The sequence below is a fragment of the Salarias fasciatus genome, chromosome 8 (assembly GCF_902148845.1).
Source record: "Salarias fasciatus chromosome 8, fSalaFa1.1, whole genome shotgun sequence".
NCBI lineage: Eukaryota > Metazoa > Chordata > Actinopteri > Blenniiformes > Blenniidae > Salarias > Salarias fasciatus.
In genome coordinates, this window is record NC_043752.1 from 17969797 (window position 1) to 17997778 (window position 27982).

General features: G+C 51.1%; 2 protein-coding genes across 3 annotated transcripts; both read left to right on the forward strand.

The window, feature by feature from the left end:
- The first annotated feature begins 44 nt into the window (after nt 1–44).
- On the forward strand, nt 45–3001 carry pyyb (peptide YYb). The gene is made up of 5 exons (XM_030098921.1): nt 45–177; nt 296–483; nt 1918–1998; nt 2738–2829; nt 2931–3001. Exons 2-5 carry the CDS (start codon nt 296–298, stop codon nt 2999–3001), a joined length of 432 nt encoding a protein of 143 aa, XP_029954781.1. The 5' UTR covers nt 45–177.
- Nucleotides 2606–27932, forward strand: mpp2b (MAGUK p55 scaffold protein 2b). Of its 2 annotated transcripts, XM_030098314.1 has the most exons (13): nt 2606–2829; nt 7678–7757; nt 17736–17836; nt 20658–20810; nt 21028–21183; nt 21830–22057; nt 24019–24150; nt 24224–24326; nt 25357–25425; nt 25505–25666; nt 25775–25977; nt 26056–26184; nt 26681–27932. In XM_030098314.1, the coding sequence occupies exons 2-13, from the start codon at nt 7727–7729 to the stop codon at nt 26855–26857; spliced, it is 1644 nt and encodes a 547-aa protein (XP_029954174.1). In that variant the 5' UTR covers nt 2606–2829; nt 7678–7726; the 3' UTR covers nt 26858–27932. The 2 variants fall into 2 exon arrangements, with proteins under 2 accessions (XP_029954174.1, XP_029954173.1); XM_030098313.1 differs by lacking the exons at nt 2606–2829; nt 7678–7757 and adding an exon at nt 10193–10379.
- The last annotated feature ends 50 nt before the right edge of the window (nt 27933–27982 follow it).

Here is a 27982-nt window from a genome sequence, read left to right on the forward strand (position 1 = left end):
AGACGTTATCGCGCGCCGTGCGTAAAGTTGATCCAGGAGGAGGGGTGTGGCTGGCGCGCTGATGCGCTCAGTGCGCATCAGGTGTCCGAGATCCAGCGCATAAAAAGTCCCGGAGGAGAGGAGAGGAGCAGGACAGGAGCGCCGGGGAGGTGAGAGCATCAGGAGCACGCGCTGACAGTAAGTCTCCCGCTTCTCTCTCGCACCTCCGAGGAAACTTCGGCTTTCGTCTCACTTTTACGCGCGCGCACAGATGCTTTGCGGCACTTTGACCCTGACCGCCGCCCTCTCTCCTCAGATGACCAACATGCTGAGATCGTGGCTGACGCTCGCCGTGCTCGTCGCGTGCCTGCTGGTGTGTCTGAGCACGTTCGCGGACGCGTACCCGCCCAAACCGGAGAGTCCCGGGAGCAACGCGTCACCGGAGGACTGGGCCAGATACCACGCGGCCGTCCGGCATTATGTCAACCTGATCACCAGGCAGAGGTGAGTCCGGGTCCGGGTCCGGGTCCAGGTCTGGGTCCGGATCAGGGTCTGAGGTCAAACAGGCTCATTAAAGATTACAACAGAACCCACCGTGCGTCTCACTGAAAGACTCATCTTCTGTTAGTGGCTCTGTGGGCTCAGCTATGGCATTTTATTCTAAATAAGTTTGATGAAAAAATGAATATTTATTCTTAGTGCTTGTGTTTTGTTTTCAGTGAAAATGAACTAACTGGAGTGTTTGGATGTGTTGTGCACATGTAGGCTTGAAAATGGACATTATTTACCCATAAATATCACACTGTGCAAAGTATTTGTCTTATTCCCAATACTGTTATTTCACAATAAGAATTATGTTTGTTATATTTTTTATCTTCTTTAATTCCAAACAATATGCAATATATCAACAGACAATTAATCTCAATATTGTTCTAACATGTTTTCATGAACTGATTATTCCAGTTATTAGAAGCGGTGGGATTTAATAAGTTATTATTTTTCCCACTCCTTTGCAGACATGCATCCAGATTATATTGTTCTGCTGTTATTTATTCACTGTTTTACAGGATATCGTTTGGTTGATTGTTGAGAACTGATTATTTTATTTTGTGCATGTTTGAAGTAAAAAAAAAATCAAAAGAAATGAAATCAATAAACACAGAGTCAAAATGGAAAAACACATCTATTTTAATAAGAGATGATCAATAATTCAGTTATTTCAAATCTTAGAATTCAGATTCTCAGCACAAGCTGAACAAGCTGTTGAAAACGGCTGTTCGCCCCATGAAGAGGGAAAATCCTCAGCGCCGCACGAAGCTAAGGAAGAGAATCAGTCATAGAATGGTGACAATTTTGGTCATACAGGATCGAACTCTTTCACCAGATAAAAGTCTGTAATGTCCCCACATTGTGGAAATCCCTCCTCAGTCACAGCAGATGCTTCACACCAGATTCCTGCACAGCTCGTCTGGTTTCCCAGTGAGGGAGGCTGCAGCTCCTCTCCTCTCCGCCTCTCTTGTAATTAAACAGACCGAGTCTGTCGTTCCAGTCAGAGGACTGTGTGCTACACGACGCAGAGCCTCAGGAAAAGGCGGGTTTCATCTGTAAGTGGTCCCACATCGATTCTGGGTCTGCCTGCCTGCTGCCTGGCTGGATGGAGGGATGCTGGGCTCTGGGTTTAAAGGTCCTGCTGTTCTTCCAGATAAATGCTCTGCTGATTTGTGATTAGGCTGCAGAGACGGACAGGAGGGCAGAGTGAACCGGGCACGTGCATATGGACCTGTCTGGTTCACTGCTCGCTGAGCCTGGACGGAAAAGCGATTCCCCTCAGCTGAGATCCAGAGCGGAGCTGATGGGCTGAGGCAGAGGGTGGTCTCACATGAATGAGAATCCGGCCTGGCTCGGCCGCAGTCATGGCTCATGTCTGATTCCCTCTAGGTATGGGAAGAGATCGAGCCCGGAGCAGGCCGTGGCGTGGCTGCTGTACGGAGGAGACTCAAGCCAAGACACCGAGCCCCGGTGAGGGACACGAAGAGCGGAACTGAAATGATTTGGAGACACGGTTTTTTCTCTGTGGTGATGTCTCCATAGCTGCTCTCAGCTCTTTGTGCTGTAATTATATGTTTTATTCAGGTTAAATAAACGTATTCCTCTCTCTTTTTCAGCTCTGACTATGCTGATCAGTGGTGAACAGCCCCTCATCCTGAACCCGATCCTCCTCAGACAACCTGCACTGGACTTAGTGGCTCTGTATATTTGATTATTTCACGTGCATGTTCATCTCACACTCTTTGTGTTCCCTTCCCTCTCTCTCAGTGGACCTAATTGTTCTTTCAATAAAAATAATGTAAATAAATTTGTATCAGAATCAATGTCTCTCTAGTGGAATAAAGTCTTACTGTAGACCTGCTGGTTTCCAGCTTGTCATTTCCGGTCCTGACCGCCAGATGTCGCCGTTTCTCTAAGAAACGCGCGCGCCGCTCGGTTTGATGCCGCTGCTGTAGGGTTCACGCACACACACACACACACACACACCACAGCAGAGCACGAGCACAACTTCACGTTGGGGTACCGGACCGGGAGCCGCGTTTACCCTGTCAAAGCTCTCCTGGACTCCGTTTGGAAAACCGGATTGGAGCGCGCGCGCGCGCAGCGGCCAATTGGCTTTTAATCAATGGAGCGATTTGCGAGCGCACGCGAGCCGTTCCCGGTGCGCCGCCGTTAAACGGAGCAGCTCGTGAGGTTGTGTGGGCTGCAGCAGAGGACGCAGCTCCTCCAGCGCCTCCGTCCAGCCGCCCTCCCGCCGCAGCGCCCCGGGGAGACGCCTCCGGATCCGGGGGAACCGGACAGGTGAGCCGCCGCCGCCGCCGCCGCCGCCGGACGGCTCTTCACGGGCGAACCGCGGAGCCGCGGAGCCGCTTCACACGACCCGCGCTCATGTCCCTCCTCAGGTGGATGGAGCCATGGAGACTCCTCCACCTGCTCATTCAGCGCCACTGTGAGGACAGACGCGGGGATGTGAACCTTATTAACCCGCTAATGGCCGGAGCTCGCGAGGCGGGCTGAGCCCGCGGCCCCCGGTCGTTTAATTACCCCCGGACCAGGCGGCCCGCGGCCCCCCGGGGTCTGGAGTTTAACGTCTGGGTGAAATCGGTCCCGGTCCACAAAGACAGACGTCATGTACCTGCTCGCTGCCACTGCGCATGCGCACACGGTGTGGACACGGCGACGCGCGTGTTAATGCGGCGTGCGTGAGGAGACACAAAAAACGCGTTAAATAGCTAAATGTTAATGCAGTTTATGTTCCACATAAAAACCCGGGCTGCGCAGCGGTGCAGTGGTTAGCACTGCCACCTCACAGGGAGGGGTTCATCGGTATGAGTCCAGGTGGAGTTTGCATGTTCTTCCTGTCCTTGCATGGTAATTTAACCCACCAAATACAATACTGTATTCAGGGATGGAGATGCTGCAGCTTGTTAGGAAGAGTTTAAGGCTCAGTGCAACTTTCCTGAAACTAAAATGCAACAATCATTTTCACTGGAAAACATGTAAAGTGACCGTAAATGTCTGTTATGCTTTTATTATTGTATAATTTTCAGGTCTGCAGTAAAGTGATGGAATCAGTCATTCGATATCGGTTTTTATGGAATATGAAAACAGTTTGTCGGTCAGTGAAAATGAGTTTTAAAAAGAGCAAAGAGATACGATTCTGAATCCTTCAGTTTTTTTGTTTCTTCATCCATTCATAAAAATCAGATGAGTGCTGACACTATTTTTACACAAATAAACTGACTTGGTGCAGAAAGATTGATACTTTGGAGAAGTTTAGACATCAAAGGTCTTATCACAGGGACGGTTTTCTACAATTTGCAGTAAAGCTTCTGGTTTCAGTCATTTTTTCATCCTATTGTTGAGTTCTGATCTCGGGCTGCAGTAGAAAGGTCTGCAGGGATTAGAGAAGCTTCTGGCCTCTTATCAGTTTGTGTTTTGGAAGAAGGAGGTTTACCATAAATTTCCCTCAGAGATCAGCAGGTCTGGTTCTGCCTCCTCTCCCTCGGATCTCTACACTGTGGGAATATCCTCTTTATGCAGCGAGATCCAAAACGCACATTAAAATGTGAGTTTCACACTGAAACTCTTCCTTTCACGTTGGTTATTCCATCAAAAAAGAAAGAGAAAAGGAAGAGAGTTTCTTTATTAAGATTCAGACGTGGTGGGATTGTGAACGCTCCCCCGGTTCGCTTCAGTCCTTCAACCTCCAGTTGATTCATAAATGGCATTTAATTTTAATTAGTTGTGCGTTGGCTGATAGTGATCAGCTGTTTTTGAAGTTTTAAATAGAAGCATCCAGATAAAACGTGCATCACATTAAAAGATCCGATGAATCCCAGTCCTGAATCCTTCCACCTTGTAGCTCATGTGGTTAAAACCTCCAGTCAGTCCCGTTAATCATTTACTGTTAGATTCCTCCGGACCGGTTAAGATCGAGTTTCAGAGAAACCTGAAGGAGCAGAAACACATCAGCGCATGTCCGGTACGTCAGGTGTGTGTCCCTGCAGCAGAGCGCCGTGAAGAGATCCTTCTAATTTCAAGCTTAATAGAACAATGTATTGTATATTTAGGAGGAAAATCAACATATAAATCCAACTCTGTGGATTAAATGCATCCCCCGGAGGGAGTGAGGAAGTGAACTGAATTTACACTGACGACTCTCATCAGCGACTGTAATTTACTGGGAGGAAAACCCCAGAAACGCTGTTCTTCTCTTCGTGTTGCTTCTGAAGTGAAATAAATCTCGTCGGCACCAGTGGCCACCTCCAGCAGCCTCGGTGAGGCTGATGTTGAGGAGTTACGCTGTGCTCAGCTGCAGCACAGCTGCTTTAAAATGAAAAGAATGTGAGTAAAAATAAAGCGTCACGCCGTTCTGTCAAAATCTCTTCACTTCACCTGTGTTTCTTTTTTGACGGTAACATGTGGCGCCTGCGAGGACGTGTCGCTCAAACCTCTTATTAGACCCAATTTTAGCTCCAACTTATTATTATTTTACGCATTTTCCCTTGTTGCCATGGCGAAGCGCCGGGGAAAACGGCGAGGAGCTGCTGGTGGTTGTCTTGGATACGCCAGTTTTCCCTTGTAAAGTAATGAGAGGCGCTGAACCTGTGGGAGCACAGGGTTATTTTTAGGCCTGACGCCAGGCTGCATGTGTGGATTAAGACTTGTTTGGTTGCCGGTGCGCGTGCGTGCGTGCGTGTGCGTGCGTGACCGTGTGTATGTGTGACCGTGTTTACAGGCTTTAATGCATCCTCACTGCGAGAGCAGCTCAAGGCGTTTTACGCTTGGCGTACAAACACCTGAGCCGCTGCTGGTGACGCCGCTGCGGGCCTGAGGAGGACGCTATCTGCAAAAAATAAAAATAAAACCAAAAGAAAGCAGCTGAAGCAAGATGTGGGATCTGTGTGTGTGTGTGTGTGTTGACTAATGGCTCAGAAAACAGAAATGGTTTGGAAGCACGAGACGGATCAGCGTTCCAGGCAGTGATTACACGAGCGTCCGTCTTGACCTCGGCGACGGGTCGCTGATGGCGCCGCTGTCCGTCCTCAGAACGCCGCACTGTGGGACTGTTTGACGCTCGATTGTAGCTTGATTATTGGTTACACATTTCAGGCTCTTCTCTCAGAAAATGACGCCAATTAGGAGGAAAACTCCAGCGGCGGCGGTGACGGCACCATCATTAGCTCCGGGCTAATTCCCCCCCCCCCCCCCCCCCCCCCCCCCCCGTCAGCCCCTCCTCCTTCCTCCCAGCCCCGGAGTGTGTGAGCGAGGCCGGGCGCCGCTCCAATCGGCTTTGACGTCTTAGCTGCCGTGTGGCGGCTGCACGCTTTTAACAAGCTCTGCCGTTTCTCGGTGCAAACGCGGGACGGCGGGGATAAACCGGGGGGAGCGCCGTGCGGCGCTGACCGCCTGATCCAGGAGAGCAGAGGCATGCAGATGCTCTGGATCGCCGGCATCTGAGGAGCAGCTTCAGTGGAACACTGGTTGAAGCACTCACAGCTGAAACTAACTGAAATCAAGCCATTTAATTCAACGGTGAACCTCAGAAACGGAACAGTCTACGATTAGCAGCCGACAACCAGAAATAACTCCGATAAATTTACACCTAAAACACACGACAGCTTCTCTGAGTCACTTCCACTGGACTCAGGTGTTACTATTAAAAATATATCATTCATTACAGACGCTAAAGAGAGCACAAATCCAGAGGAGTGAGAACCATGGGAAGGATTTAAACAGAGCTCAATGAATTCAGCCATTGATAATATACTTATCATCAAAATGAATTACTGTGACACTTAGTCAGATGGAAGAGCTCAGGGTAGCAATCCCACCTTAATCTCCTGCTTTCCTGAGCTCCCCTCATATTGATGCTTCAATAAACGTGGCTGATGCTGCAGTGTGTGCCTGTGAAACGGGCGTAATGAGCCGCCGGGGTCAGACTGAACCGTGAAGCTGAGCTCGCTCTCAGAGCCGTGGGAAACCAGGATTAATGCAGAACACTGGAGTCGACCAGACATTCTCTGGAACACAATACCTCACCCAGCCTAAACATCTGCTTTCTGATTAAATGATCTTTCTTAATGAAATTGGATGAGCAGTAACACACATTCCCCGTGGCCTGCAGGTGTTTTCCAGAGGGAACCAGGTTTTTCCTTTGTCAAGCTGAGAAACGTTCCAGCACAGAACGGCCCATTACAGCACGGCTGAGCGGAGCTCGGAGCACACTTCATATGAAATACCGTTTGAATGAGTTCCTCTGCTCTGAGGAGACACTCTGTGGCTTTACACTCCGTCTCGGGGTGTGTGGCGGCCCGGCGCCGCTGCAGCTCACACACTTTCACACTGTTTGCTAGGTTTTTTTTTTTTATTGCAAACGATACACTCCGCTCCGACGGCGTCCATTTAGACATGAGATGTGAGGAGACAGAGCGGACGACGGCGTCAGCGCGGGGCTGCGTCGTCACGGCAACCAGGAGAGCATCCCTGGATACGGCGATCCGCCTCCCGTCAGCTTCCGCGCCCCTGGACTCCTGTCCGGTTGCGTTGAAGTCACACGCTGTGTGTGTGTTCTCCACGGTGTGTGTTTCATTCAGTCCAGCTGACCTGGAGGCCCCCCCCACCCCCCACCCCCCCGCCAGCCTCGCTACGTTTACCTGCTTCCCCGCGCTAACTGGATCAATTAGAGTCAACAGAGATCCTGACTGAGCTAATGTTAGCAGACCTGCCCACTCACTCACTCACTCACTCACTCACTCACTCACTCAGCTTTTGCTAATAGTATTCCTGGCGGAGATGACGGCTAAAATTGTTTGGATGTTTCCAGAGCGACCGGCTCTTCTATTTATAGACGTTAATAAAATTAGCCGGCGGCCGTCCTGTGTGGGAGCCTGTTTAGACCAAACCGGAGTGTTTCAGTGGAGACAAGCCCATTGACTGCAGTCCTGACAGAAAGGGCTTTGAATTCTTTGTCAGGGCTGGATTAAGCCTTCCACTGATCCCCCTGTGTTGAACTTCAACCCGACTGCTCGGCTCTCAGCCTCAGATCCGTCACACGGGCTCCACATCCTGAGAGTTTTTGCATTCTGAACCATTTCTCGCCTCAGTATGTTCAGCACATCTCTCTGCTCCCTCTCCCTCTTGCAGTTGACCTGACAAGTTCTGCGGTGGATCCTGGGAGCAGCCGATTTGTACCATGCCCGTGGCAACATCCAGCTCCGACTCCGGTAAGAGCGTCCGCCCGGCCGCGATAACCCCGTCTGCAGACGGCGGCGGCATGAGGAATGAGGCACGGAGAGGGAGGGAGGAGAGTGTGGATGGCTTGTGGTTCGTCCCGCTCTCGGGATACGTCCTTCATCTGCAGAGTCCTGATGTGGCTTAACGAGCCGGCTAACGGCGCGCCAACGCAGCCGGGCCGCCCTGGATTTGCAGGCCTCCCCGCCGCTTGGCGTGCTCGTCACTCCATCGCACTCAGGAGTGCGACCGTGGAGACGTAGACACTGACCCGCGGGCGCCACGCTTCACCGTTTTTATATCGCAGTGCTGTGAAAGTTTAGTTCGACCGCAGCTCGCCAGGCTGCGCCAAGGCCAACACACACACACACACACACACACACACACACACACTCGGATATTCACGCCGGCGGATATTAGAGTCACCAATTATCCTCAAACACATGTTTCTGGACTCTCAGCGGAAACCGGAGCGCTCAGTGAAAACCACGATGGACGTGTGACTGGAGGAGGAGTGAGGGTGAGCACAGCTGATCCTGAGGCCACTGAGACCATGGAGGAAGACAGAGCGCCACCTTTCTCTGCCTGCCGGTATTGAGGGTCATATTCCAGAATGTGTGCCGTGATGGTTTTCCAAACGTTGCCAAACTGGCCGCTTTACATTTTGAGGTGCAGATATTTTTTCACACTTTGCTGAAAGGAGGATGTTTATTCTTCATTTAGAAATGAAATGGATTCACGTTGTTCATGTGTTCATTTCTGAATTCGAACCCTCCACAGTGAGCTCATGAAACACGTCCCAGCAGGACAAATAGTTTGGACTATTTCTGCTTAAGATAACAAAAACATCCTGTGCAAATATTCCCCTGTAGCAGTTTGACTTGTGCAGGACTTTGCCAGTCCCATTATTTAGAGTCGTTTCTTGTTAAACTGCCAAAGAAGGTGGCAGCGTTAGAAGCTGTGAACTGGCACCGAGCCACACTTCCATGTATTCTCTGTCCTCTGAGAGCCGGGAACGCCCGGAACACGCCGACCACGAGGCGGGGAAATGAGTCTCGGTGCATTTTACCAAAGCCAGACTCAGAACCTGATTTTATCACATCATGATACGCTGCAGGAGTCAGCGGCCGGAAAGTTAGGGTGTGTGTGCAGTCTCTTCTTGTGAGTGTGTGTGTGTGTGTGTGTGTGTGTGTGTGTGTGTGTGTAACAGCCTGTCAGTCAGCCTTCATTTGTCCACCAGCCCAGGGTTGAGACTGGATGACTGGCGTTTTTAGTAACACTCGGTAAATTGTTTCTCAAACCAATTCATGTCTTTATTTATTTATTTATTTATTTATTTATTTATTTATTTATTTATTTATTTATTTATGTTTTTGAATTTATAAAGACATTTCTGCTCCGGCTTGGCGCAGGGTTACAGAAAGGTCGTTTCTGAAGTGAAACACTGAGATCTCTCTCCGCTCCCGTCACTGAAGCAGCTCACACACACACACACACACACACACACACACACACACACACACACACACACACACAGTCTTGTATTTCTATCCTTGTGGGGACCGTCCATTGACTCCCATTCATGTCTAGCCCCTAACCCTGACCCTAACCCTAACCCTAACGCACAACACAACAAAGCCTAACCCTAAAGAAATATTTTTGCACTTTTACTTTTTTCGGTAACAACAACATGGCCAAGAAAACACCGTTTCTCCTACTTAGGACCGGAAAAAGGTCCCCACAAGGCACGTCATTCCACGTTTTGCTATCCTTGTGGGGACATTTGGCCCCGACAAGGATAGAAATACAAGAACACACACACACACACACACACACATCTCCCAGAGTTACGAGCAGAAAAAGTAAACATGAATTTCCCGGGAACTGCTCAACACTCGCAGCACATCTGCACGGCTGCTGGTGTTTCAGTATCTGCTTGTGTGTGTGTGTGTGTGTGTGTGTGTGTGTGTGTGTGTGTGTGTGTGTGTGTGTGTGTGTGTGTGGAGGGCGATAACTAATATGCAGTCTGCACTAAGGCACTCATTCTTGAAGCACACCTCCTTCCTGCGAGCCAGCCTTCTGCTGCTCTTTTCCCCACTTGACCCCCATAGGGAAGCCTGAAGAGAAAACCGCCCAGCCTCCTCCTCCTCCTCCTCCTCCTCCTCCTCCTCCTCCTCCTCCTCCTCCTCCTCCTCCTCTCTCTCTCTCCTCCCACAGAAGGCATCATACCTCCCTCCCTCCGTCCTCCCCTCTTCCCCTGTGCAGCCAGCCCTCTCTCGTCCTCGTCCATTCATGCAGGGGAGACGACGCTCGGCCAGGCGGAGCTCACACACACACTCCCGTCAACAGCAGGTGGAGGAGAGCGGAGCGAGGGAGCCGCTAAGGCAGGAGGAGGAGAGAGGAAGGGACGGATAGTGAGGGAGGGAGGGGGGGAGAGAGAGAGCCGGTCTCTCAGGCTGCCTCTCGCTCGGGGTTGGGTGTGTTACGGTGAGTGTGTGTGCCCCGGAGCGAGGTGTTGTTCTCCATGGCCGGCAGCCGCTCTGGAAGACTCTCCCTGGAGGAGGGCGGCTCGGCCAGCTCCCTGGAGGGCCTGGACATCAAGCCGGGGGGGGAAGGTAAGAGCGCGGGTACCTGCTGGGCGTGCCGGCGCCGGGTAGGAAGGAGACGCGGGGCGGGAGCCCGGATCCCAGACCGGGTCTCTGAACGGGGATCTGAGGGCGAGCTGGGCTTTTAGAATTCGCACTGCACCTGCTCCCGATGCGCTGGTTCAACGCCCCGGAGTGTGACGGCGACGAGCACAGACAGATTAGGACCCAGGGCAGCATGTGATGTGCAGGAATTTGAGGAAGCGGCAGAGATAAAAATACAGCCTGATGTTTCTCAGTATCGATGGAAAAACATCCTCTGTTCCGTCTCCTCTTCTGTTTTTTAAATTCATAAAAAAGCCGATTGTCACTGTGGATTCTGAAAGAACACGAAAACAGAATGTAAGAAGTGAACCAGAAGAGGAGCCTCTCTTGAAGGAGGCGTGTTGAAGTGAGACATGGTTTGCTCACCGGCGTGGAGCGAGGACTACTATATATCTCATCCATAATTGATGGATGCAATTAAAATTTGATGTAGCTGCGTTTCTCACAATGATGTTATGGATGCATGTACATTTTTACACTTTTTATTTATATGCTGTCAGCTGTGCGCTGCCGTCCATGTTCAGGTTTCCTTTCCTGCTGAACTTCCAGGTGACGGGAGAAGAATTAGTTTGAACTCGTCGGGGTGAATTGTCGGCAGCTTGAAGCTCAGCTGTGACATTTCCACATGTTCCACAGCTTTTCTTTGCTTTGTTGTGTCGTGCAGTGACGGCCTGTCTGTCAGTTCACAGTGCATGGATGAGTGTGTGTGTGTGTGTGTGTGTGTGTGTGTGTGGTTGTTTTGGAGATAGAGAGAGGGATTAAAACAAAGAGAGAGCGAGCTCCGGTGCATTGTACATTCATGGTGAGTAAGTAGGGGGGTCATTCATATGCAACAGTGTTCTGATCAGAGACGGCACGCTTGAAAGTGTCAGACTGCAACCTTCAAATAACTCTCTGCTCTCTCACTTTCACCTCTTCCTCACACACACACACACTCCACAACACATCGGCCCTCCTTACAAATCGTCGGCCTATCGGAGGAGCATTGTGCGCGGACTAATGAAGCGGCGTTCAGATCCAGATGACGGACGGCTGAGCGGAGTGTGTCGGCAGGATTAGGCTGTCAAAGATAATCGCCGGGTTTCAAGAGAGCGGGACAGTTTAATTCTGCTGTGTCTGAGGGTGTTCGATAATGTGGTGACACTGGCAATTATTTCAAGCGTATCGCACCCCGATGATCCCGCGTCGCTCTTTCATTAGCTGCGGCGGTGAAAGCAGACGTGCGGTCGCCGTCAAAATGTTTCCCCTCGCTCCGTAAACTCCGCTCGCTCAAGTTTTTTTCCGCCGAACTTCGCATGAGATTATCTCCCGTCCGCAGCCGGGGCGAGGTGTGATGCGAGCCGCCGTCCGTTAGCAAAATGTCAACAAATATCAGGAGCGTCGTCTCCGGCGGTGACCTTCTTCCAGCTCATAAGGCGATGCAGCCCGCGTCCGTATCGCGCCAGCTTGGAGCACGCCATCGCCATGGCGATGCGGCGGCTTAAATGGCAGCTCCAGAGTCCCCCGTCCGGCCGATTGGCCGTCCAAGTCTCAGGAATCGTTGGCGATGGATAATGAGAGACTCTTCTCAGTCCGGGATCCGACCGCCAGGCCGTTTCTAACGGGTGCCTTCCTGCAGGTCTCTCAGGAGAACCAATCAGACGGCGGCTGCATTGGCGCCCGAACGCTACCGCCAAAAACTGTTCCGACATTTAAAGTTCGGACATTAAACCGATCAATCAGTCGGACTTTGTTTGAGAAACCTAAGCCAGGAAAACTGGTTCGCTTCCATCCAGGTCTGTCGGTTGTGTTTTCCTCTCCACTTCCTGGTTTAATAAAAGAGCCGAACGCAGAGGATTCTCCCACACGGGCGGCTTTAAGTGTTTTTTGGCCGGTTGGACGTCCTCTGAGGAGTGTGTGGGCACACACACTCTGCAGCTGACTCACTCCTCTGTTAGCCTAATTTCACCCGCACAATTACGCATTAATCACCGCCGCGCTGTGCGGGCCACATATTGTTAAATTACAACTCGCCCGGTCGGAAAGACGCGCCGCGTCGAAATATCTACACCGTGCGACCGTCTCCAACTTGGTGGACTCTTCCCAGCATGCAACAGGCCGGCTTCAGCCTGCTCAAAACACACCCGTGATTCCTAAATCTACAGATATGCCGACACACACAGACACAGATTGACCAGGGGTGTGAAACATGAGGCTAATCGTCCGGCGTCGACCGCTTGTTTAATTTGTATGATCTGCCCTCCTGCCGCTCCGCGCCGCCGTCTCGACCTGTGATGAAATATCTGGTTGTAATCCGTCTCGGCCTCAAGTTAGAGGGATTCATGAATCACCCGGCGTGAGGACAAATCAATGACGTACTCTGTCCATGAAATATTTATCGGCGCGGTTCACACCTCGGCGGAACACACTCCAGATATCGCTCTCCGCCGCCGTCTTAAGCATTCATCTTTCGCTCCCTCAAGGATTGATAGTAATTATATTTATCTGCCAGCTGGGAGCAGAATCAAATCTGAGAGCAACCTTAAAGTATTGGATAACGTCTGAGGAGCGTTTCATTGTGTCGAGGCGAGTCTGACATTTCGTAGCATTTTCAGGGTCGTCCTCGCCGTGCTCCTTTCTGTCACTGTAATAGAGTGACAATGAGACGAGGCTGCGGCGACTTCCAACGGGAGACAGCGAGAATATCAATGAGTCGTTTAAGACGGCTGCTCGGAAATCGGTCTCATGTTTTCACAGAACAAAGCTGAGCTTTACCGCCGCGCTGCAGAGTGACTCAGCAGAAACGCAAACATTTACCTTTTCCTGTTGAAAGCCCTCTCAAGGCACGTTTTTTTCTTTTTATTATCGCAGTTTGTGCTTCTCGCCATCTTATGTCAAAAGGTGCAGGTTGGTTACTCTTTCATTTGTTTTTAACCACATAAAATAACCCTTCTCGTGCGGTTTAAATGACAACTGCAATAAAAAAAGAACCGACTGCAAGCAACAGAAGAAGAAAAGGCAGTTCTACTCACAGGAGGAGAAACCCTTGTGAGATGCTCTGACACTGTCCAGCCAATCAGATGACAGTTCTCACACCTGTCCACATCTTCATGGTGATGGTGGATCTTAGACTTTTACATCTCTGAGTTGCACCAAACTCTGTTGATTTCATATTCCTTCCGTTGAGAGACTCACTGAAATAAGAAATGATGCCATTTACACCAGGTTTCAAGTGAAAACACATTATTTATGGGTTTGTTTTTGTGAGTCTGAACGATAAAACTCCCGGTTGAAGGAGAATCTGGACTGGGAGTCGGTTGGTTTCCTCCCACATTTGAAAAAAACATGCATGTGAGATGAACCGGTGTTTGAATATGAGTGTGTGCGTGCGTGCGTGCGTGTGTGTGTGTTTGTTTGTTTGTGTCCCGTTCAGGACCCAGTGATGGGCTGGCGGCCTGTCCAGTGCGGAGCCGTGGTTAAGCCGGGATTGGCCCCAGTGCCCCTCAACAGGATTAAACAGCGTAGGAGATGGATCATAGAGCTTCTTAACAACAAATGAGAGTCGCAGAATTCAAAATAAGATCAGTAGCCGAGGTTACAGGGACCATAAGTAATCCGATTAAATGCTGATCTAATTAACACTGCTTCGTGGTCACACTTCTGCCGCGCAGGCTCCGCCTGATCTGACAGGAACTACAACCGAACTGCAGGAGGTGGCGCGACCTTGTTCCATTGTGCAAGGCACCGGTGGTGGACGGAGCAGACGCCGCGGCGTTCTCTCACGATGATACAGTTACACAGTGTTTCTTCAGTGTTTGTAACTTCAGGCTTGATTAGTGGTGGGAGCGAATCCATCTGCAGTCCTGGAGGACGTCCAGGTGAAGCTGCATGTGGGATCGTCAACATCACAATGCAAAGCATGATGGGATTGATCCAACGGCTGAGTCGGATTATAGCGTATGTCAGTCTGCTCACTTTATTCAAACACACACACTCCCTACCTGTTACCTGCTGCTGATCATGTGATTTTTCTTGACTTAATCTGCGTGTCAGAGCAGAGACATTTCACAGCGACAGTCCTGATGTTGGGTCGCGGTCGCGGTCGTGGTCGGCGCCAGCTGCTGTGTTTAACTGTCCCGTGAGGATTCAGCACGGAGCCACGGCAGCACCACAGCGTGTCCAGACCCGGCACTCCCCGGCTCCTCTGTGCATCCTGGGTGTGTTTCCCTGGCTGCCGCTCCATAGCAACAGTACAACCTTCACTGAGTGCTGGCTCAGAGCTCCGAGCGCCCCGCCGCGCTCCCGCCGCAAACAATAACAGCCTGGATGCCTGGCCGGCCTCCGTGACATTGACTTTAATTGTGAGTCTCCTTGGAGGTGAGCGGGCTCCGGGATGAGCCTTTAGCGGAGAGGGGCGCCTCTAATGTGGTTTTGCTGTGATCACAGGTCCTCTGCTGTCAACAAGCTGTTATTCTGCTGTGCTGGGAAGCCGCCGCAGTGTCTCGTTATCGACTTTAGTGGAGGGACACGTTTCTGACTGAAATGAAGCTTCACCTTCAAGCGCTTACGTTTGGACATTTCCCAGGAAGAGCTGGTTTTGTTGAGCGCCCGGTCTGCACCGGCCCAGTTCGCTCTGCCGTCCTTCCCTTTGTGCTCCTCAACCTTCCCCTCTTGAACGAAAGTTGTCCAGCGGTGTGAAGTTACAGTGCCTCGTGCAGCCAATTTAGACCCGCTGAAGCGAGAAATGACTCGAGCCCGACTTCTCACCTGTGAAGCCTCGCTGGAGGAGGAGAAAAATCTGACTATAATATTAAGCAAATGTCTACATGCAGCGTTGAGCTGATATAAGTCGTGAGCAGAGAGGACAGACAGAGAGAAAGGTGCAGCTTGCTGCAAGGCTTTGTGGGAAGCGTGCGCAGGTTGATGCAGCCGCGGATCGCCTTGACAGCGGTGGCATACAAGCAGAAACATTCCTGCAGAATACTGAAGAGGAGGCCGTTTGCACATGAAATCTGGTGTAAAGAAAGGGCGATAAATACAGTATCTGAGTGCGACCTTCTGACCTGACCTTCGCCCTGCATGTCCACTGCCGAGCTATCCTGCTCTGGTGCATGAGAGGAGCAACTCTTCTTACAGGCCCACGCTTCCAAAGAAGAGACGACGGCGAGACCCAAGAAGGAGGACAAGTTGGATTTTTAATAATCTCCATGAATAATAGATGGTCTCCAGTCGTCCTCGGCGCTGGACCGGGTATTATCCTCCCGTCTCTTCACACCTTCAGACGATTTGTCAGCGACCAACGGCGTCGCTGAATGTGTAAAGGCAGATCGCCGCCACTTCCAGCTCCGCGGCGTTCCTGACGCGCCGAAGCCGAGCGGCCGTCACTCCCATCCGGCTCCACGAATTTAAATATGGAAATTCTGATCATCCCGGTCAACAGCGAGGAAGAAGAGGAAGCTCTACATGCGGCCAGGCGGAGACGAACCGGCGCGGGGAAAAGTGCCGACGAAGCAGCACCAGTGACGTACGGTTTGCAGTGATGAAAGAGAATTTATGCAGGACCTGTAAAGCAGGCCTGCTGCTCTGATGGCTCTGCCAAGCCAAGATCTGGCAACTCTCCTGCTGGAGCAGGGCTGGCGTTTGAGGGGGAATAGCAGAGAAACGAGAGGAGGGCTGCACAGGACTTGTGTAACCACATATTCAGTTCACTTATCAAATTATTGGAGGAGAGGGCGGATAAGCTGCAGTCAAGGCTTTAGATTTGCTTCTTTTGCATCAGTCCGGTGTGAAGGTCCTGAGGTGGACAGTCTCCTGTCCTGATAAACACTGCCTGCGTGTTGAAATGCTTCCAAAACACAGGAGGTGTGGAACAAAAATAGTTCTTTTTCCACTCTCAAAATATCTGTTACCTCAGCTTTTCTCTTTAAACAAAGACAAATGACTGTCCTGGATTACTGCCGAGCCGAAGAAACCGAAATCATCTCTCCGCCTTTTGACAGACATCAGAAACACAAGCGACTGGATGTGAACATCAACACTTACTGTATATCCTCTCTGTCCATCCATCCACCATGAGCATGAATAGTAGTTAAAGAAGAGGAAATATTCAGTCAGGTGATGGTGACAGGCTGTAATAGATGTTTAACGGCGTTCCAGACAGAAGGCGAAGGCACAGATGTTCTTCTTTCTCCTCCTGCTCATTAAGCACTTCTTCCCATGCATCCAGTCGCTGTATTTCTGTCGTCTCTCCGGCCGCCTCTCTCTAAAACCTCATCGCTGTTGCTCAGCATCGCCACTCAGACCGAGGCTGTGTTTAAAACCTGACCACACTAATTGCTCAGAAAGCGTCAGGAATGCTTTTCTTTTCACTCGGACTAATTAGCAGGCCTGTAATCGACCCGACCGGCGTCACCGTGTTGTGTGTGTATGTGTGTTTATGTGTGTGTGTTTCTTACGGAGAGGATGCTCTGATTTGGAGCACCAGTCTGCCTCTGCTGTGAACGCTGAGGCGTCGGTATTTTTAGCCGGGACTACAAAGGGCCTGGAGTTTGTAAAGTGAGCCGCGGCAGACAGATTCACCCCGTGAGTAAAAATGGCCGCTCGTGCGACAGCGGCGTCTGCTGTGATTAATCCCCGCCGCCGCCGGGCCACGCCGGTGTGTTCGCTACCTTAATGACTCATTTTTTTTGAGCGCGTAGCGACGCTCCGCCGCGGCGCTGAACTCGCCCCGACCTCCATCGAGCCGTCGACGTCACCGAGCGGCCGCTGATTGATCGGCTGTCATATTGAGTAATGCGCCTGGTTCTCTCCCTGGATTTTTACGTCTACATCCAGAAAATTGGTCTTTTGCCGAGGCTGCGGCGGGAATCAAAACACCATGCAAATAAAATGACCTGTGACTCGGAGCGCATTAAAATTTCATTTTATCAGAGTGCAGACACGCTGGAGTTGGTGCAATATTGATAGCAGATGGCGTGGGTGATATCTGTCCTGCAGCGCCGTGCGTCCGGCGTGCGTCGAGGGTTCTGCCGGTTTATGAACCCGGAGAGAGAGGCTGGGGTCTGTGGCTTGGAAAAATAAAAATAAAAGAACAATATTGTCACCTTGGACAGGCTGAAGAGCAGAGCAAGTGACGGAGGTGAAATTGCTCGGAAAGGACGTGAAGCAATTCCTGCTCAATTTTCAAGTCTTCTCTCATATAGCTGTGAAATGTGAACTGCACCACTCTCATTGTTTCTCTCTCTCTTCTCCTGTGTGTGTGTGTGTGTGTGTTTGTGTGTGTGTGTGTGTGTGTGTGTGCAGCCATGCATCAGGCCCTGGACACCCTGAGTGACAGTACAAGCTCCACAACAGCCAACGACCTGGACCTGATCTTCCTCAAAGGCATCATGGAGAGCCCGGTGGTGAGACTTCACTGTCTTTATTCTTTATTCACTATGATAAAAGGTGTGTAAAGTCTGTCACGTGTGTGTGTGTGTGAGGTAGAGAAAGTCCTCCGGCTTCATTCATTCACTGAAGCTTCCTGTTGCTTCCTAAAAAAAAAAACTGGTTGAATTACGATGATTGGTCATTAGTGCTGCTGCTGGTTATCTTGTTAACCAATTATGAAGGTAAAAGTTAGTTTCTTGGTCATTTGCATCCACTTCCTGCTCTAGAGTCACATTGATCATGTTTTAATTGGTCTAACTGCAATATGGAAACTTTTCCACATGACTAATAACATTTGAATTTTAAATTCTGCCACAGTAATTAAGCTTAAATCCATGAAGTTCAGGCACGTTTCCATCTTAATGATCTGTTTTCTTATCAGATGAAAATGCATATTGAAGGCGTCAGGCTGCAGAGGTCAGGAGACAATCTTATGAAAACACATCTGGAAAGCAGGGAACTGAGTCTCTTTCCCTTCTGTGATTTTTTTTTTTTTTTTGTTCTTTTAGTTTTAAAGGAAGCGAACTTTAAACATTAATGGTAGTTTCTCCCCTGTTAGTCACAGCGAAGCTGCAGAAGATGACTGGGGACGGATGTGCTGCTTATTAATCAGGGAGTGAAGAACGGCTCCTGATGTAGAACAAACTGAGACCCAGATGATAGACGCTGCTCGCCTGGTGAACCTGCAGCCTCACGCTGCAGCGATGCACGTCAGTCAGCACGCATTACACTGTCGCAGTCTATAAGACTGGAGAGGAAATCCACTTTTTTTTCCATAAGATTGATTACTTTCTCCTTTCACACTTGTCTGTCCTTCTAACAAGGCAATAAAGTATTTCTGTGAGTCATAAAATACGAACAGGGAAAAACATATTCATACTAGACAAGTGCAGATTGAACTGATTCCTCCTGATTTTACACAAAATGAAATATAGGACGAGTCTTTTTCTAATGACTCGCTTCCTTTCAGTGGTGAAGGTTTCAATTGAAGGAAAATGAGGAAAAAAAAAGACATCTGATGTGATGAAAACACAGATTGGGGCTCAGCACTGCAATGCAGTAACCAGACTGCAAGTCCGTTCTTCATCTCCTTGTAGTTTGAATAGGCTTATATAATTATAATTATGCATAATTTTCACTTTATGAAAGCTAAACTGGCAAAAAAATGTCCCCAAACTTGGTGAAAAGCTTCACCGTGCCAGCTAAAGCAACTCCAGGAGTAAACAGGAAGCGTTGTCAACGCCGTGTTCGATTTGTACGGACTTCCAGTGGATGTTTGTGCAGTCTTTGGACTAAAGCTTGTCCTCTGGAGGCATATTTGTAAACTTTAACCACGGCTGCCAGTCTCTGTCTAGACGGGATTAACGGATATTTACCATCAGCAGTCTGTGCTCCCGGCGTTTCTGTTGCAGCTGATTCCCCTCCAGCAGCACTGATCCGCTCTATGAAGCTCTGTTTCCCCACAATGCACCACTGAGGACCAGATCCTTCAGTTTAATATACAATCACAAGGTGTGCTGTTTATATCTGATCAGTCAGCTGAATAATCACTGATTTCTTCACTTAAAGCACAAAGAAATACATGAAAATGCTCTTTCCTTATATAAAAACAGTTCCAGCGACCTCCTAATGTTTACACGGCGAGGAGGGATGTCTTACAGAGTACAACTTTTCGGAACAAGCTTGTTGTTGCAGGGTTTTCATCCCACTCGGCTACATTTTATGTCTCTTTCTCTCTCTTATCAGTCTTCCTCTTCATTTCCTCCGCCTGAAAGCACAAATGTCTTTTTATCAAGGCGATCGGGAGAGAAGGGGGAAAACAGCTCTTGACTGCAAAACAAGAAACACACATAAAGTTCACTTCGTATTGTTTTTTTGGAGGCGTTTCACTGAAGCTTGTATGTTCTGTCCTGCTCTAAGTGGATATAACTCCCGTCCCTCTGCGAGCGGCACTGTGTGTTTAAGTACACCCTGCGATCTGTGTGTGTGTGTGCGTGTGTGTGAGTGGATTGGTGCGTATTTGTTTGTGTGTGTGTGTGTGTGTGTGTGCGTACTGTATCCTGTCTCTCGGCGGGGATTCTTCCTCTCTCCCTCCTGCAAACAAACAAACGCCGCTGCCAGAGTCGTACAGAGTCCCACCAGACAAATCCTCCCGGGGATCGCCCGGCGCAGCGCTGCAGAGTTTACTGAAGCCAAGTGCTTTTATGGTGAATGAAGACAATTACATTTGGTTTAGAGGAAATAAAAGAGAAGGCTTGGTTATGTAATTAGGTTATACAAGCATTACCTGTAGCGTCCGATGGCGCACAAACCGTACAAACTAAAAGCGTGCAATCCCTGTTTAATGAAAGATGTCCTGGGATGGAATCTGGGTCTGTGTCCGTGGGGGCAGAACACCGGGGGTCTGTACGTCTTGCCCACCCCTGTCCTTGGGAACAGAGAAGGAAGTGAAAAATTAATGTTGCCTGAAATATTGATGTCTCTCAGCGCTCGCAGAAAAACGTAGCCGGATCAAGATTTGAGGGACTTCTGCAGATTCCTGAGCGGGAGCTGGGCGCTGCTCTCAGCAGGGACTCGGTGGGACTCGGTGGGACTCGGTGTTACTGCTCCGGTTGTTTGTTATTGCAATACGTTTCATTACAGCCCAGCCCGGCACATTAACCGCTCGCCGCACTAATGGAAGAGAGGGTAATGGAATTAGCCGCAGCAGGCCGTGTTTCTTATTCCATCAGTAAAAATGCAGGGAAAAAAAAAAGAAAAAGAGGAGTAACGCGTTTCGTTTCCGCGGACCGCCAGGCCCACGAGCGGCTGGAGGAGCCCAAGCTGGAGGCCGTGAGGGAGAACAACGTGGAGCTGGTCCAGGACCTGCTGAAGGAGCTCAGTCCGCTCACACACCGGAGCCAGGCGGCCGACGAGCTGGTCCGCATCCTGAAGGAGCCGCACTTCCAGGTGGGTCCGGCGCCGCCGAGCGTTGATCCAATCAGCAGCCAGCCGGGCTAACGGCATCGCTGCTCTTTAGTGTGCCGCTCATGGCTGACGATGCTCGTCCTGCTGCGCCGTCTCACTGCGTTGACGACGTCTCTCCGGGTTTCAGCCTCGGTAGTCTGACGCTCTGCTGTCCAGTCAGGGTTGTGATTGATCCGGTTTGGTGTCTTGGTGCTCGCAGTCCCTCCTGGAGACCCACGACTCCGTGGCCTCCAAGAACTACGAGACTCCTCCTCCGAGCCCCTGCTCCTTCATGGACGCCGCCCTCAACAGCCAGCCCGTCCCGCCGGACGCCGTCCGCATGGTGGGCATCCGCAAGGTGTCTGGGGAGCATCTGGTGAGTCTCAGTCAGTCCCATCATGCATCTGGCCATCTATCCATCCAAAGAAAGGTTTTTCAAGTACATTCAACCTTATGACCATCAGTAAACTTGGTTTCACCCTCAATAAACCTTTTTTTTAACCTTATAACTCAATAATAACTAAGTAATGTAAAATCATATTTTAAGAGACTGAATGGAGAACCACGTTTTTCCTTGATAACCTGCACTGAAGAGTCTCGGTTCTGTAAATAGAGTGTGGAGAGGAGGTGGAGGAGAAAGGACGAAATGGGTGAGAAGCCAAACGGCACAGTCAGATCAGAGGCACGGAGGCTGTTTTCATGGATCTGGATGATCTCTTTCTACCTCTGTTGTGCTCTTTACTCTCTTCTGGTGCATTTATGAGCTGAATCCGTTTGGAAAGCGAACCGATCGTCCTGTGCAGGGCAGCGAGTGTCAGAATCAAAATCTAATAGGCACTAATTCCTCCTGAGCTTTATCTGCTTCGGTCTCATCATTCTTATTCTCTACAACCTCCCCGCCACTTGTCTCTTAATGTGCCGTTACGATGGAGGACGGTGGCAGACGGCTCTCTGGGGCCCTCTAGTCTACTTAGCCCGGCTAATGAAGCTTTGTTAAATCTGGCCCGTGTGTGTGCGCGCAGGGGGTGACTTTCCGAGTGGAGAGCGGCGAGCTGGTGATTGCCAGGATCCTCCACGGCGGCATGATCGACCAGCAGGGCCTGCTCCACGTGGGCGACATCATCAAGGAGGTGAACGGCAAGGAGGTGGGCAACGACCCCAAGGTGCTCCAGGAGATGCTGAAGGAGGCCAGCGGCAGCGTGGTGCTGAAGATCCTGCCCAGCTACCAGGAGCCGCACACCCCGAGACAGGTGCTCACTTCCTGCCCCCCCCCCCCCCCCCCCCCCCCCGCGCTCCTCTAACCTTGTGCTCGCTGCCAAGATTCATATATCTGGTTCTGCTGCAGCGTGGCGCCGGCTGTACTCCCCGCCTTTTGTCACCCGTCCAGATAAAGAGGAGCTTTTCTGCCTCAGCATGATGGAGGTCCTCATCAGCTTGAAAGAGGAGACAGTCTGCTCTTTTTCTAATTTGTTCACATTACAAAGATGTTTGTCGGCATATCAAATGTAAAAAAAAGAGGGGAAAAAAAGTCTCTTTGTAGCGGTTTTCTTTGGGCTACAATAAGCAGACGAGCGTTAGCTTTCTAAGAGCTCGCCTCCATGAATGCGTGACCCAGTTGGGATTTGGGGAGGCGCAGGGGTTATCTGGCGTTAGCGGTGGGAGTGGAGGATGACAGGAAGCGGCGCACGCAGCTCCGTGACCGATCGGCCTCGGCGGCAGAGAAAAGGAACAGTGGAGCAGAGGAGGCCGTGCGAAATGCATTCCCCACACCCGGCCGGAATATACTAGGATGCAGTCTGTGAGAAAAGCACATTTAAAGCGCTCGTGTGTGTGTGTGTGTGTGAGGATTATTAGCGATGCGTTTGAAGCATGTGTTGCTGCTGGGGGAGTTTTCCACTGGATGAGATTATAGTTTGAGCCACACTGGCAGCGCCAGTCGGTCCACCGCCTTGTGAAATGATGTTGGATACAGAGGAGGCGTCCCGTCCCCTCAGTGCCATCCCGCTGGAGGTTCCATCACACATTAATGCGTTTTTGACAGACTGCTGCATTAAGTTGTTACAGATGTAAAACATGATCATGTTTTATTAGTTTTTTTTAAACTGTGGGTAACAAAGTCATGCTGGAGTACGAAAGAAAAAACAAGGAAAGAACCATTCACCTTCCTTTTTCCCCTTTTCTTGTAATAACTGTAAAAAGTGAGGAGAGTTTTTCAAACTCACAGAAGTACTGTCAGGAAAACTTTGATGTTTTTCACTTCCTGAAGTCACTTATTGAAAAGAGGAGCTCCGGAGTCGTGACTTCGCCTTTCAGAAAGCGCAGACTCGTCTGTGAGAGGAGGATTTTTCATTATGAGTCGGCTGAAGCCCTCAATAGCGTCTGACTGTTGGAAGATACTGACGTCTGGTCTGTGCTGGAACACTTGAGAGGTGTGTGTGGGCGGACGCGCTGCGTCGCGCAGCGAGTGGCGGTGATCAGAGCCGTCCCCCAAAAGTTTCCCTCCAAATAGAATCCAGCTGTCTGTGTTTAAGGCCTGCAGCTCATTCGTCTCATGGCGAATAAACTCAGCTGACAGCTCGCTCTGGCTCAGGGAGACCATGGTCCTGTGTGTGTGTGTCCGTGTGTGTGTGTCCGTGTGTGTGTGTGTGTGTGTGTGGTGTGTGTGTGTGTGTGTGTGTGTGTGTGTGTGTGTGTGTGTGTGTGTGTGTGTGTGTGTGTGTGTGTGTGTGTGTGTGTGTGTGTGTCATCTGTCTTGTCCATACAGGGGAAGCAGACTCGGCTCAGTCCAGTAGAGGCAGGCAGGGTTTTTTTTCTCTCTCTCTGCGCTCATGTAATGGTTCAGTACCAGAAAAATGGCTTCGAGTGCAGGGGGAGGGATGGTTGCCATGGCGACAGATTTTGGCTCTCTCCCTCTCTGTCTGTGTGCATCGCTGCTGTTCCCTCCTCCTTCCAGCCTGCTCCGGCTCCGTCTCTCGGACCCCCGTGTCCTGGGGGGGGGGGGGGGGGGGGGGGGGGGTGGGGGGGGGGGGGGGGGGGGGGGGGGGGGGGGGGGGGGGGGGCTCTGCTTCACGACGGAGCGGGTTTGAAGTGACGGACGCTTCCTCACCTGGTCCACCTCCAACAGCTCGGCTGGCAGGAGGAGTCAGGAGACTAGATTCAGGCCGCATGAGTTTGCTTTGCTGACGTCTTCTTGTCCTTCCGGTCCGTCCAGGCCTTCGTGAAGTGCCACTTCGACTACGACCCCTCCCACGACAACCTGATCCCCTGTAAGGAGGCGGGGCTTAGCTTCAGCAGCGGGGACATACTCCAGATCTTCAATCAGGAGGATCTGAACTGGTGGCAGGTCGGTGCAGCGCTCGCTCTTCACCCCCCCCCCCCCGCGCTGTTTTTCCATTGCTGTGCGTCTCCTCTGGCAGGCCTGCCACATCGAGGGGGGCAGCGCCGGCCTGATTCCCAGCCAGCTCCTGGAGGAGAAGAGGAAAGCGTTTGTGAAGAGAGATCTGGAGCTCGCTACCACAGGTACCTGATAAGAGCCTGCAGCCGAGCAGAGCGGCTCCTCTCATTATGCAGATCCGACACAGGCTCCTCGCCGCTCCGACACCCAGGCAACAAAGACAACATCTGCTCCTCTCCGTATCATACAAGCACTTCATCTGGCGCCGATCCGGCCGCCCTTCCTCCACTCTCAACTGGTAATGAGCGTCGGTGCGGCCCTGATCCAATCTGCCTGCTATTAAGCTGCTGGGCCCGACGTCCACAGACCCCCCCCCCCCCCCCCCCCCCCCCCCCCCCCCCCCCCCGTCCGAGCCGATCGGCGATAAGACGCCCGTAAACAAAGGCCGGATCGGTAACGATCCCTCCTGCTCCGAGTGTGTTTTGACTCTCAGCAGCAGCAGAGCAGGTGGTGAGTCACGGCCGGCCTCGTGCCCTTCGCTGGGCGAGGAGGGGAAGATGACAGGCCCACTGTAGCGCTGCCCTTGGAGCGAGGGAAGGACACGTCCGCCTGCTCCTACGCTCTAAACACACACACACACACACACACACTGTGTGTGCATGCTCAGAGCGAGACACCGCAATACGTGGTAATGCTCGGGTTTGATCACGTCACATCCAGGGATGATTCTAATTAAGAATATAAATATTCATAATTAGCTGCATATCTCTATCACACACGGTGGCCCCGGTTTGTTGCGGCTTGTTGAGTTTGATTCGTCCGTCGGCGTAAAGCTGAGCTCGACCCTCAAGACCAAAATCATGTCCGTCACTGAACAGACTGTCAGCAGCTCACAGGTGTTCCCTGGCAGCAGCACACACACACACACACACACACACACACACACACACACACACACATACACACACACACACACTGATCGGTGCTGGTGCACGCTGCCACCTAGTGGCCGGCCCGCTGCCTCCTGGATTTATGGCCTGCCGGTGCTTTCTTTCACCTTGATGCTCCATCATTTTAACGGGGGCCTTGTAAAGGTGGCGGAGGTAAGCGCCTGGATCTCAGCCCTGATTGTGTTTTGTGTGCCGTTGTCCTCAGGTCCGCTGTGTGCGGGGATGGGGGGCAAGAAGAAAAAAAAGATGATGTATCTGACCACCAAGAACGCAGGTAGGCTCTGAGAACCATCCGGAGTCTCAGACGAGCGGACTGAGAGTGTGAGGCTCACGGTTCTGTCCTCTCTGAACAGAATTTGACAGGCACGAGTTGAGGATCTATGAGGAGGTTGCCAAAGTGCCGCCCTTCAGGAGAAAGACGCTGGTTCTGATCGGAGCCCAGGGGGTCGGCCGCCGCAGCCTGAAGAACAAGCTGCTGGTGTCGGATCCTCAGCGTTACGGGACCACCATCCCCTGTCAGTTTGCGTCACGTTACAGCTCGTCTCTCTGCCTGGTTTTTGTGAGAGCAGCTGGAATTCGATCCTGATCCTCTGTCGAATTTTTACCCGTCGTCGCCCCAACAGTCACCTCCAGGAAGCCGAAGGTGGACGAGAGGGACGGCCAGATGTACTCCTTCATGAGCCGCTGCGAGATGGAGTGCGACATCAAGAACGCTCGCTTCCTGGAGCACGGCGAGTACGACGGCAATCTGTACGGCACCAAGATCAACTCCATACACGAGGTGATCGAAACGGGCAAGATCTGCATCCTGGACGTCAACCCACAGGTAGAGGAGGCCCGGCGCACCCTCTCCACAGCGGCATCTGATCTGATCCGTCCTCATCCTCTCCGTTTGTCTCTGGAGGCCCTCAAAGTGTTGCGGACGTCTGAGTTCCTGCCCTACGTCGTGTTCATCGAGGCCCCGGACTTTGAGGTCCTGAAGGCCATGAATCGGTCGGCCATCGAGTCGGGAGTGGTCACCAAGCAGTTAACGGTGAGTGGAAGTCCTCCTTCATCTTCTCGCTTCTGCCTCTTTCTTGCAGAGGGAAACTCTGCCGTCACCATGAGGATAAACTGCAGCCACAGGGCGGATCAGCGCCGGCTCTCAACCCTGAATGTCTGTTCTGTAGATTCCCAGTGAAAGACGGTGATCTGACTTCTGCTCTGTGGAGCTCTGAGCGGTTTTGAGCCCCATACGACTCGCCTCCGATCGAGCTGCATTGATGTGACGCAACTGTGGGAGTGTGAATGCTGAATAAACAGAAAAGCCGGCAGAGTTCAGAAGCTCGGTGTTCTCCCAGTGTATTGTAACAGAATTACGTAACAGACACACTTCTGCACAGTTTATTGGTTGCTGGTGAGACGCTGAAGGCAGAGCTGGTCCAGGAGGACCAGACCCGGTCTGGGAGTGTCGGAGGACGGTTCTCCGTTTTCCCACTGACTGATCAATAAATGACCCGAACTGATCGAGTGTCTCCCTCCGCCCGCAGGACTCGGAGCTGAAGAGGACGGTGGACGAGAGCGAGCGCATCAAGAGGGCCTACGGACACTACTTCGACCTGTGCATCGTCAACGACGGCCTGGAGGCGGCGTTCCGGGGCCTCCGGGCGGCGCTGGAGAAGCTGTCGTCGGAGCAGCAGTGGGTTCCCGTCAGCTGGGTGTTTTGAGACTCCGCCCACCGCTCGACCAGCCGGGCGCCGTGAGTGGCCGGACGCTGTGGGGCTGTGTCTCAGGTGGGTGCGGGTGGCGTCATGTGACCAGCCTCATGTAGAAGCTTTTTGTACAAACTTGGTGTTCCTCTGTCGAGCCTGACGTCACGCTGTATTTAATTTGTCCGGACCGGGGTAATCTATCGGTGTCTGTGGAGAAGGGTTTAGATTTGATCATGAGGTTTAGTGCAATAGTGTGAGTGAGTGCGTGTGTGCGTGTGTGTGTGTGTGTGTGTGTGTCATCATAGACGTGGATCTAGATTTAGAGCGATGCATCCGTTTTGCCAGTACAGTGGAGGGTTTTTCCGAGGACTTTTTAGCCTTTACCAATCTTAATACTTTCTGTAGTGTAATGTTTACATGGGCTCCGTAGGACAGGCTGGTGGAGGGAAGAAACCAAACGTCACATTCGTATCAGCTTCTCTCTACTTTAACCATGTGGTCACGCTGTATGACTGTACGTGTTCAGAAATGTGCTTAATCTTGTTCGTCTTTACAAATTTGAAAAGGAAACAGCAATAGATAATACTTTGAAATCAACATGCAATACATCTGTGGACACTCTCTCACACACACACACACACACACACTCACACACACATACACACACAGACATGATGATAAACACAGAAAAAGAGCAAGGGAAGTAGAAACTGGGACCTCTGTTTCTCAGTTTGCTTCATTTCACCCGGTGTTGACTCCATTGGCCATGCCGCGTCCTGCGCTGGACGTCCAGCGTGTTTATCCCAGCGTCTGACAAACCGTCTGCTTGATTCTGTTGTGGAGTTGTATTTGTAGCACCGAGAACACGAAAAACCCAAATAAAAACAGAAGAGGAGCACGCCTGAAGAAGTAGCCGACAACGTGCACTGACTGTATAGTGAAGGAATTAGCAGGAAGAGTTCGACAGGCTGTGGAAGGTTTCTTCTCTCTTTATTTAATGTACAAATAGTAAAAAAAAAAAAAATATTTAACAGTGGCTTCTTATTCTTGCTTACTTTTGCCTTAACATGGTTCAATAGCCAAGGAGACACTCTATTTTTTCATCATGGAACATTTCACTTCTATCACTGTACATGTTCC

Coding starts and splice junctions, on each gene's coding strand:
- mpp2b (XM_030098313.1), top strand. CDS start 10,289: ATGGCCGGCAGCCGCTCTGGAAGACTCTCCCTGGAGGAGGGCGGCTCG. Junction 20,811..21,027: donor TGAAGGAGCCGCACTTCCAG/GTGGGTCCGGCG, acceptor TGGTGCTCGCAG/TCCCTCCTGGAGACCCACGA. Junction 24,327..25,356: donor TCTGGAGCTCGCTACCACAG/GTACCTGATAAG, acceptor CGTTGTCCTCAG/GTCCGCTGTGTGCGGGGATG.
- pyyb (XM_030098921.1), top strand. CDS start 296: ATGACCAACATGCTGAGATCGTGGCTGACGCTCGCCGTGCTCGTCGCG. Junction 484..1,917: donor AACCTGATCACCAGGCAGAG/GTGAGTCCGGGT, acceptor GATTCCCTCTAG/GTATGGGAAGAGATCGAGCC. Junction 2,830..2,930: donor GATCCGGGGGAACCGGACAG/GTGAGCCGCCGC, acceptor GTCCCTCCTCAG/GTGGATGGAGCCATGGAGAC.